This window comes from Styela clava, chromosome 9, assembly GCF_964204865.1.
Source record: "Styela clava chromosome 9, kaStyClav1.hap1.2, whole genome shotgun sequence".
Taxonomy (NCBI): Eukaryota; Metazoa; Chordata; class Ascidiacea; order Stolidobranchia; family Styelidae; genus Styela; species Styela clava.
The window spans coordinates 11,756,217-11,767,897 of NC_135258.1; the positions used below are offsets into that span (position 1 = coordinate 11,756,217).

Here is an 11,681-nt window from a genome sequence, read left to right on the forward strand (position 1 = left end):
TGGGGCGCGCCCCACAAGGGGAGCTTAGACAATTTTTTGAGAGGGCGTGAAGCTATTTAAAATTAAAAATATTTGACAGATTTTATTGATTGACAGAAACATACTTTTGCCTTATTATCTGGTAGTCGTAGCTTATTGTTATTGCTAGTCATTTTTTAGGTTCAGGCTTAAAAAGTTTGGGAACTGCTGGTTTATGTAATTGTAGAGTTTGTAAAAATAATTGCAGAAACGAAAGACAATAATGAACACCTGAAAAATTGGGACAACTTACTACACCTTTAAATAGAGATGTAAACAAAAGTGTGCCAGACTACCTGCAAACACATCAACTCTGTATACAAATACAGTAATAAAAACGCAAATGTATATTCTTGAGTTGTCTAGCTTCTGGGCTTAAAGACACTGCAAGCACAGCGAAGTTTTAAAATATCCATCAGCACTGGCTGTTAGGGAATATCAAGCGAAAATAGTGAGTGTAAGCAGTAGGTCAATAGTGTGTTGTTAAATCAATCTTGGTCAGGAATTCATCATTATGAACGCTATCTGAAATCAGTGGCAGCTCTAGGCACTAATACGGGTAGTGTGTGTATAAATTCTGAAATGTCTTAAAAATAATTGCCTCATTGTGAGTGCAACCTAACTTCAGTTCAGTATGTAAAGTAATACATGAAGCAGTGCTTTATATCCCTGTGGAATCCCTGATATGCTTGTTGGTTTAGCACACAGCCCCTATCAATGTATATTCAATTACCCATAAATGTACGAAAGTCCCATATTTCGGTATTGGACACTCTGACAATACCAAGAGATGCAGGATATTCAATGACCCTACTGCTATTGCATTTCTATCACAGACTATTACATCATGGCTCCAAGTGGCTCGATGAAATATTTATGCCCATTCCAGTGACTTCTGTTTTTATTCTTAATAGCTGTTAAGCAAAAAATATTGTTTCACACAAACAGAAACTCTTACCCAACCCCACAGAACACCCAAAACCCCAATTAAAAAGCACTGACAAACTGCATTTTTTACCTCTTCCAGTACTGAAGCATATAGCCCATATTTGTAAAGATGGAATCAGACCTCCGAGAACACCACACAGAATAACCTATGGAACAGACACCATGGCTAGCAGGTATGCCACCCTGCCAAGCCCGCTTTTTATTTGACCCCTACGATATACGTCCTTACACTATATTTCTGTATCACACAGAACTTGATAAAATTGATGAATGTTTATTGCAATACCTCCAATGTCTTTCGAAAATCAAATAAAAATATGCAACAGTGATGATTGTGAAATAAAGAATTTTGCTACAACAATAAAACAAAATTGTAATAAACAGAAAACTTTGAATTAATGGATCACATTTAGACCATGTTACACCTTTTTTCAGGTAAGAAGGACTATTATTAATTAGAAACTTATTAGCAGTAGATCTCACAATACTGGCTAATCGTCTCAATAATATAGAATATTATGAAATAAACAATTTTGTATGAATAATAATTTATAAGAAACAATCATGAAACACCATAATATATAAATATTTATTTTATAACACTGCTAAAAAACAAAAAAATTACTCGTCATGCCAAAGTACACACATTTTAATAAATAAGAACTCTACAATCAAGAAAACATGCATGCATTTTCAATGGATTGTAAACACGTCTATAATAAATTACAAAACAAATTTCAAATTAGTATGGATTGTGTAGTTCAATTAATTCAAATGACATATCTAAATAGGTAAAAGCATCAGGTCATTTGAAACATGGGTACTCCCGTATGCATGTTAGGATTAGGTCATAATTTTATCAAGATTTATTTTAATTCTATTACGAGTTCCGGGACTGTTTGTGTTAGCCAAGTGAATATATCCCCGACCCTTTACACAACTTGATGTAAAGTAGGCGAACAAAATTAGTTACCCCCACATCGGTACACATACATTGTTACATATTCTAGAATCTAGAGAGAACATAACTTTTGTGCAAAGTATCCTATATTACTGGACTTTTGCATACAATCATACACAAACTGAAGTTCAAGCGTTAAATAAATTTCCATAAAAATATATGAGAAAGTTATAGATTCCATTTTTGAAGTCACTCTGTATATGAGTGCACCAATTCTAATTACTTATCAAGATTTAGAACGATTATATATATCTTTGAGTTCCTGCAGGTTTTCACTTAAAATACAGGCTTCGTCGTAACGTTCAGCAAAAGTCGCTTCATCCACACATTGTGTAATATATTGAATTTGTTGTAATAATGGGTCTTCACCAGTGTCGTTTCGTCTTGATGATAAATTAAAACTGTTTTGCGACGACATGCTTGCTACTTCAAACGGGTTTCCTTCTGGAGGTGTAGAAGGTGTAACCACTGCGAATGCTCTTGCAGTTTGTTGTCTTCTGTATTCAGTTTTCAATTCCTCCATATTTCTTTCCAAACTTTCGGCCTCAGCTTCCATGCCAGCAGCACGTGCCTGGTATAATGCAATTTCAAAATTAAGAAGAAAACTTTTTATACGATGCTTATTCACAACTTTCGCTCTGTACAAGCAGCCACTGATATAAACAATATGTGAGGAACTACTATTTTTGAAAATTGGAATCTTGCCGGTTCAGCATACCCATCCATTGTATTGAACCCTGGGTGACATGGTAGGCATGAGATTTGACCCCAAGTTTAACCTGCGACGCCTAAAATCGAAGTTGCTCTTTATTTAACAACCCCTGAGCACTCTAACAGGAGGCCATTCAAATTGTGTTTTGAACCATATATGACTCCTTATTGACAACTTGTAATATAAAATTTGTAAATAAATTTTCCAATGAGTCATGGCAAAAGCTGAAGTGATGAAAATAAAGTATGGATTACTGGATAAAGGAAATATAATCCTTGACATTGAATTCCTTTACCATGTCATAGCATAATTGGAAGAGATTAAATGACAATAGCAACACAAAAAAAAATTCACAATCACAAGACCATTATTTCAAAGCCCAAGAAATGCAGCATCATAATTATTTACCTGTTTTGCAGATTCTTTTACATATTCTATTTGTTCTAACAATGGATTCAATGGATCATCAGCATTAGATTCAGCAGCAGAACCATTTCTTCCCAAATCTTCTTCTATAAAAAAAATTTGAAAATTATAAATCCCTAACCATAGATTTACATTAGAGAATGGAGATAAATTGTTAAAACTGGCCATTCGATTACTATTAAATCATCAAATTTTGTGCAATTGAAAGTTTTCACAGTCTCAGTCTGATAAACCCTGAATGACCATTTTCCGAGAAAACATTAAGTAAACTTATGGATAGTTAATTGTGAAAAAAATCAATTTTGTCTGAAAAAATGGCCAATTTATATATATCAAACACTATATAGAGTTTCCAGTACATAAAAGTGGAATACATATATTCGAGTCCATAGACATCCATTACTTATTTTACCCCAAATGTTGCTGGTTTTTATAGTCCATAGGCAAACCCTCTGACATTCGGTACAATTCTATCGACTTTTAGCTGGAATTTTTCTGTCATCTTGATGATGAAGTTGAGCCACGCACCCATTTATCTGAGTATTGCTTGTACTTTGATTCAAATGTCAAAGCCATGATTTTTTTACATCAATGATTTTACTGCTCTACTTTTTAATTTAGAATATTCAACAAATATCGTGGAAGTTCTATATCATTAGGCGCAAATACCATGCCATATTGGTATAGTATAAGGTAAAGTGGAAAAAATTATCATAATGTATCAATTCGCCGGTTTTATTATTTGTAAATACAACTTGCTCACCGTCATCACTTGTGTAATTTAGTAATTTGCTGTGTTTTGAAGAGTTTGATGCAATCGAAATGGCGTCAGCACTCCAACCAGAATCTTTAACAATCAATACATTCGGTCTGTTATTACTGTTTGAGAAAGTAGAATAAGCCACAGTGTCATTCATTTGCTGCATCTGAAACAAATTGTAGATGAGATATAGAAAACATTCAGCTCACCCTAAATATAACAGACTAGAATAAACTAGAAGCAGGATTTGAGGTGAAAACAACTCAAAATTGAGCTAAGATACTATTCATTTGTCTATACCCGACATGGGCAAACTACGACCTGCGGGCCAAATCCAGCCCGTTGGGTGATTTAATCTGGCCCGCCTGATGCTGCTCGTGCACTTGCCACAAGTTTCAATTCAGTGCCGACTAAGTTTCTAACGTCCGCATAAATGCTATCTTAACTAAGTTGGATCAATCTCAGTGTGTCGCACGAATCGCACAAATCCTTTATGTCACGCCTATATGGTCCGCCAGTCTAATTAGGAAAAAGTTTTGGCCTGTGCTCCACAAACCAAGCTTACCAAGAATTCAAAAACCCTATGTGACGTACCCATATGTATTTCATGTTGATTCACAGAAGAGGCAACAATTAGAGCCCTATTCCTCCAACAAGAATAGAATAAGAGCATATCTATCTGGAGGGAGAGGAAATAAAATATGACCAATATAAACAATTAATCATTACATATGCATAGACGCTAAATAAGGGATATATAAGTGACTAGTGGCACACCAACACACATAATCATTTTCTCAATATAAACAGCGTCACTAATATTCCAGCTGAAAAAAAAAAACTGTTGTTTTTGTTTTTTGTTAATGCCATCAAATATAATAAAAAATATTGTCTTTTTTGTCAAATAAAATTCTTATAAATTGAAGCTTCTTTCAACAAATTTGCTATGAATGCTCTTATACATAATTTTTGATCTAGTATAGAAACATAAGATCTCACTTGCTCTTCTTTTCTTGCCCGTTCTAATTCATCCCTCTCTTTTTGTAATCTTTCAACCTCTTGCTTTCTTTTTTCTTCATCCCGTAATCTTTGTGCTTCTATTCTTTGTTGTCGTAATCTTCTCTCATTTTCCGCTCTTCGCTGAGCTTGCAATACAGTTAATTTCGGTTGTGAAGGAAGTGAAGGTAAAATAAGCATGTATTCCTGAATATACAAAAGAAAAAGTTGAATAGTAATTAAATAACAGAATAATATGTTGTATAAAAGCTAAAGTAACACAAAAATTCCTAAAATAATATTGAAATTTCAGAATGGCTGATTTCAACCAACATTTTTTTTTAAAATGGTAAAAATCATTGGTGTGGTACTGTGATTAAATAATGTGATGATTTCCATAAAATTGTAAAAAATTTATTTAAATTGTGTAGCCACGATCCCAAATGAAGTTTACCCATGCCAATGCTGGAGAATACGAGCTGTAGAACAGTGGCTAGTTCTAAAATTTTCATTTATGACCCCCTTTTCAAAGACTCTTGTGGCCCCGTTCTTAACTTACAATACCTAGTTTTTCTCTTACTGTGTTGTCATCAAATATTTTATGTGTTACGTTGAATAATGAAAAATCAACAATGAAAGTAGAGGAAAATGCATAACAGTAAAAGAATTAAACAAATCGCTATCCGCTTCATAGGCTCTTTGCATATACTTACTTGCAAAAAGCCACATGCTGCACGCCGAATAGATGTTTGCAATTTGAGTTCACCCTGTGTTGGAGGATCATCTTCATCTTGTGTATCAAGTGCTGCAATTTTTTTACTTATAACATCTACTGCTTCAAACATTTGCATTAATCGAAGTCTTTTTTCAGTTGCTGCATCAAGTTTATATTCTTCTTCACCATTGCTGAAGATTATGAGACACATAAACTAGAATCAGAATACCACTAGTATGTATGTACGTTTATTAGTATCGTAACAGTAAGAAACATACCTACTGGCCTACATACTGGCCTGAACAAAGATGTGCAGCATGCACCTTTCTTGATGAATATTAAAAAAAAGTCAAATATGTGTATAATACGGTAACTCGTACAGACAGTTGTGCAGAAGGGGAATTGATAGCTGGAGTGTGGGTGGAGTAACAGGGTTAACAGTGAAATATACAAAACAGTTTGTACAAGAGAGTCTATAATACATAATATTAAAACTTTGAGTGAAAATACAGCACCCGTAACATGTAGCGCGTAAATACAGTGATATAATTTAGGTTGTAAGAGGTAAATGTGCATTTCTTGTGCTTATGAGCCACTCAAGGGTGGTTGTATAAACAAGTTGACTATTAACATTATTTAAATCAATATGCCTGCCTTTTCATATTTTTGAAGCCCTCTCTCGAGTATTGGAGAATGAGTAATAACTTGACTGAATGGGGAAAAATAAAATATTGATTTGCTTAGTTTTACAAATTAATTATGTACATACTTTAATGATTCAGCCATCTTTTGAAACTCTGGAGATGAATTCACTGCTGACTCCATAGCTGTCTGCATTTTCTGAAGAAAGATAATTTAGAATAATAACTGTAAAAATCTTTATGGTATTCTACATTAGTGATCTTAAAATATATGAAATCCATTGTGTAGTTTAGATTTTTGAAGTATATATTTTAAAAATACTGTAAATCATACATTTCAAAGAACTGATTTTAACAGAGAACGAAGTATCAAATAGTATGATAATCAAATGGCAAAAAAACATCGCGCAGGGAGTGATAGCATCATAGACAGCAAGATTTGAAAGTCTGAGTCAGAGCTTAACTTGTTTTCATTGGAGCCAGAGCTGATTTCAAAACTCCCCCGAGTCAAGATTTAGAACTTCAAGAAGGGAGGAAAAGTGTGAATTCCCGACTTCCAATGCTGATAATCACAAATTGATCCATTTCGAATAAAAAAATCAAAAACATCATCACCTAATTCGTCAGCAGTTTAATGGTACATGTTTTAAGAATTTTTATAAAATAAACTACACAACAAAAGATGATTCTGAAATGTTAGCTGTTTCAAAAATATATATTGATTTGAACAAAACGAAAGGAGCAACTTACCTTGTGCAATGTGACCAATAGTGATGGATTAAATCTTCGATCAAGTCTTTCTTTATTACGTTGAAGAACTTTGTCACATTCGTAACAAATTCGAACGAATATTTTTTCAATTTCTTCATCGGGTATATTATTTACAGATTGTTGAAGATTATTACGATAAGCACGAGTTGGAGATTGTATATTTGTGTTGTTAATTTGCTTTATCAATTCCTCTGGAAATGAAAATCAATAAAAGTGAAGTCAAGAAATTTCATTAATTTTTTATGTACAATTTGCTCTTGCCAAAACAACCTTTTCCCCAAACCAGTGTAGAAATGCACTGCAAGTGTTTCATTTCAAACCTTGCATATCCTGATTTTAATTTGGTTGCTCATAACTTCATATTGTTTAACATAAGGTTATATCGAGTGAGTTCTGACCTTGTTTTGAGAAATCCTACAAGCTACAAAGATTACGTATTCTACAATTTAGAATTTGAAATATGCTCAATATAGCCAGACTTACAGAATTTTGGAGCCAGTGGCAAAAGTCATTGAAACATAAAATAAACATGCAACTTAGAATTATCAATGAATTCTGTTTAATCTATGCACTATCCCAATGAGATCTATTTTTAAATTAATAAGATTGTAAATGCAGTTCTTCAAATTGTAAAATTTAACTATTTTAACATAGAATTTCGATTCATGACAAAATTTGACAATGCCAAGATTTTTCATAAGATAGATCATTCAAGTCATCACGAGGAAAAATTAAACTATGAGCCATACCAGCAACAAGAAATGGTAGAAAGATAGAACATTTTGTACACATGATGGCACCACAGAGTCTGCAGTGATGTTTTCTTCTTGCAACATTAAATTTATCTCCACAGGTAGGACAAAATGGAACATCTTCGTCTCGAACCCAGGGCACCAAACTTTGTTCAAATGCTGAATTTATAAATTGTAAAATGGGTGAATACAAAAAGTTTTTAGTAGTTGAAAATAAAAGACTGTTATATATTACAGAAAACAAACGAGACAAATTCAAGTTCTACCTTTGGATTGTACACTCATTCATCCAACAACTTTTTAAACATTTCGCAATAAATAGAAAAACTATCATTTTAATAGGTCAATATTTCAAATAAGTCAATTAATCTTGGTATTACATTGTATTGAATAATATGAATGAAATAAACATACAAAATACAACTCATTTATATTTGTATATAGTGCCATGATGGAACAAAAAACTTCACAACAAGTATGAAGTGTACCAGTGAGAAAAATTTTAACACTTTGTTAGACAGTTGATATCATCGAAACACATTAAGAATGCAGAGGCTAACAAGCTGTTCATCTAATAAAAAATAAATTAATATATAATTATTAATATATTAATATTTGGTAAATTAGAGAAAAATTATTTCATGCAAAATGTGCTATCCAGCCAGTGTTAACTTCATTTTATATACAAAATTAGGATTTGAGTGAGAAGCATTGAAGATATATTAACATGAGTTTCGAACAAAAACTAAACACATAAAGTTGATTGATTGGATAAAAACATGCAGTCATGCATATTACCTTTACGTTTACCAGGATCCGTTTCATCCATTTGCAAAAGCTAACAAACAAACAAACGAACAAAAGTGAAGTTTAATAATAACTACTGCAACGAAGTGAAAAATTTTAATCCATTAAAAATGTTGAGAAAAATTAAAAAAAAAGTAGCGCAGCAGAAACATGCAAAGAAAACAGGTTGTTCGACATAAAACATAAACGATTAAAGCGAACACTTATCCAATTTGTGCTAATAAATCATGCCTTGTAAACACCATGAAGAGTAGCATGCATAAAACTATGTCCTATAATAACAAATAACCTTTGTGATTACGTTTTCCATTAAACCTGACTGGTTTCAAAAGCTGCAAAATTAAGGATAGACATATCCTCATTTACCATAATGCAATAATATTAGAGATGAAAAAAAATGACGCATGACAATTTTGAGAATAGTAACATAAAACATGAAATATATCTAGATTATGATGATAGAAATTAGAGAAAGTTGAAATCTAATGCCAAAAACATAAAATTCCACATATGCATCATCGTTTTTTCAACTATTCCATTACTAAATTGCTTTTCTGTGAAACTTTAATTTAATGCATCGCATATATCATGATGGACTTTACAGTGAGACATTATTGTAGGATACAAGACAATACAGATATAAACATCCACACTAGGAGAGCAAGACAACTGATTGCCAAATGAACTGTAATTGCCACAAAACTACGGTATATATTGTTTCCTGAGTTACTTATGTTTGTAAATTGTAATCCAATGATTTCATTGATGTTTTGATCACACTCACCACTACAACTAAGGTATGACAAATGGTAAATGGAGATGAGAAAACAGAAAATAAACTAAGAACATTGAAAAATTGGTAGTGGGATATAAGGCCAAAAGGTAAAAATTGGCCAAATGTAATACAGAATAAAACAGAAAATACTTAATCCTTAAACATTAAAATTATAAAAAAATTTCCATTTAAAATATAATTTTCCAAAAATACAATTGGAAATCTATGTATGCCATAATTGTCACAAAATCTGGTCTCAATAAATTTAATTTTACCTCCAGCCCTAAATCCCATAAACTTTATATAAGAGTTTCAAATATCAGACGTGTATGACTGCAATACAATTTTACTATTTTAATAAAAAAAATTTGCACAAAATGAATTAGTTTTACTAACCTTTTCCAGTCGAATAACTATTTTATTCGTTTCAATGACGACTCTGTCAATTCTTGCATCCCTCATAGATTTAAATTTATCAATATGACTTTTAGTAACACCTGAAAAGCATTGATGAGTAGATGAAAACACGAATGAATAAGCGAAAAAAAATATGGCTGTGGAGTCAGTATCTGGAAGTAAACATTGGGAGTTAAAGCTGAAGTCATGTTTTTAATCGTGCCAAGACAAAAATCCATAATTTTTATGGTGGTGATCGAAGTCAGATTACAAATGGAAACCTGAAAAGCATTAGGCTGACTAAGCAGTCTCAATAAACAATTAAACAGATTGTGTACATTGAAGTTTTCATGGTTAAAATTGAGATGGAATCTGGGGTTTTGAGTAACAATTTTTTTAATTTACGGTTTGGGGCCCAGAGACAAAATTTATTTCATCCAGATGTCACAGCAGAAGTCGTTTTTTAAACATCTCAGAATTTGTAGTAGAGTAAAAAGTTTTCCACGACGCAAAAGCCTTTAAAAAAAAATAGGGCACGGAAAACTCCGAAACTGAATAAACAAAATTTTACACTACTGTCAAGTATTCGTACAACCTCAAGTACATTAATCATAGAATGCAGTAATATATTGCATGACTCAAATGTGAAAATAGAGAAAAGTAAAATATGTCTATCTTCATTCATTTAATACCTAATTCTTGAGGTTCCCAAAAAGCTGGATCTACAAACGATAAACTCCTGTTTGATGATGAGGATTGAAAATTTGAAAATGGATTTCGATCATCATCCTCTTCATATTCTCTTCCTAATAATTTATCTTTGGCTTTGGAAAACAGGCCTGAAAATAGCGATAAATTATGATGAAAATGAATAGTAAGATATTTAAAAAGGTGAATACTGAAGAGATTTTATATATATATATATATATATATATGCTACATTGAACAAAACACCAAAAGCATTACTATTCAAAAAGGATGTAATGTGAAGGTGAATATCCAGAAAATTTTCAAATCGAACATGATTGGGCATATCTGTTCATCTCAGGATGATTTTTTCAGCAGAGTTAATACAAGTCCCAAAGTCACGAGTTAAGACTGGTCGTACGATTCTCAAGTCAAGTTCAACTGGCGGTTAGTTGATTATGAGTCCCGGTAAATGGTGACTGAAATCAAGTCAATGACTCAAGCCTTAATCACACTGGTTGTCAGATATCAACAGCCCAGCACCAACGACTCAGCAGTGGCAGAAATAAACTATGCCATGACATACGATTGATTTGTAAAAATGAGGCATATACCGGTATATTTGGAATCGGCAATTGGCATAAGGAGGGAAAGAGCGAGTCTATATTTCACAAACAACATCAACACTAATGAATAATGTATTACGATATTGAATATAAAAGCCACATTTTCAGATAATATTGTTCCATGTCATTATGTGGGTCATTCCGCAAGACTGATGAAGGGGCTCTTAAATCCCGACTTGCTATGTTTCACTGCGATATGGCGTTCACTCTCAGTACGGTAATCATTTAAGTTGACAATACAAATATTATATACCGAGTTTACCAGATCAGTAGATAAAGAAATAAATAAAAAATGAACAACAGCATGAAAAGTCACCTTTAACAGATCAAAGAAATGATAATAGATAGCTTTAAAGTTTGGGGTGTTAGTTTCATTTACCTCTGATTTGGCTCATAACAGCCTTATCTTCATTAGAGTGTTCTGATTCAAAATGAGACTGTAGATTATGAAAAGACTGAAGATCCTGTAAACACATTGGACATAGAAAACCCTCCATTACAGAATCCCCTTCAGTCGAATCCATCCCACTACCAGAAGGCGAAAACGCCGCCATAAACTGATAAAGACAAAAATAATGCAAAATCAGAAGAAATCGATAAAATCCCCGAAAACCAGAAGGTGATACTTCAACTCTTTTGCGCCCTCTCACGATCAGACATAAGGCAAATATCATTTGCAGTGACAGTGTA

General features: G+C 32.7%; 2 protein-coding genes across 4 annotated transcripts in view; one reads left to right on the top strand and one right to left on the bottom strand.

Moving 5' to 3' along the window:
* LOC120338889 (vesicle-associated membrane protein 4-like) overlaps positions 1-11,681 on the top strand; it is a 129,902-nt gene that overhangs the window by 31,432 nt on the left and 86,789 nt on the right. The gene's annotated exons all lie outside the window — the stretch shown is intronic.
* On the bottom strand, positions 1,221-11,614 carry LOC120339525 (rabenosyn-5-like). Of its 3 annotated transcripts, none has more exons than XM_039407672.2 (12): positions 11,371-11,614; positions 10,371-10,517; positions 9,679-9,779; positions 8,809-8,839; positions 7,698-7,859; positions 6,928-7,139; positions 6,306-6,376; positions 5,535-5,727; positions 4,825-5,028; positions 3,829-3,991; positions 3,048-3,151; positions 1,221-2,498 (listed from the first exon to the last, which is right to left on the bottom strand). In XM_039407672.2, exons 1-12 carry the CDS (start codon positions 11,543-11,545, stop codon positions 2,154-2,156), a joined length of 1,908 nt encoding a protein of 635 aa, XP_039263606.2. In that variant the 5' UTR covers positions 11,546-11,614; the 3' UTR covers positions 1,221-2,153. The 3 variants fall into 3 exon arrangements, with proteins under 3 accessions (XP_039263606.2, XP_039263605.2, XP_039263604.2); XM_039407671.2 differs by lacking the exon at positions 8,809-8,839 and adding an exon at positions 8,499-8,538 and having other exon boundaries at positions 11,371-11,613; XM_039407670.2 differs by having other exon boundaries at positions 8,797-8,839; positions 11,371-11,613.

What these genes read in the sequence shown, in the direction of transcription:
- LOC120339525 (XM_039407670.2), bottom strand. Translation starts at nt 11,545, where the DNA reads ATGGCGGCGTTTTCGCCTTCTGGTAGTGGGATGGATTCGACTGAAGGG. An exon ending in TCTACCATTTCTTGTTGCTG is followed by an intron (nt 7,140 to 7,697) that starts GTATGGCTCATA and finishes TTTCATTTCCAG; the next exon opens with AGGAATTGATAAAGCAAATT. An exon ending in AAATTACACAAGTGATGACG is followed by an intron (nt 3,152 to 3,828) that starts GTGAGCAAGTTG and finishes TTTTTTTTATAG; the next exon opens with AAGAAGATTTGGGAAGAAAT.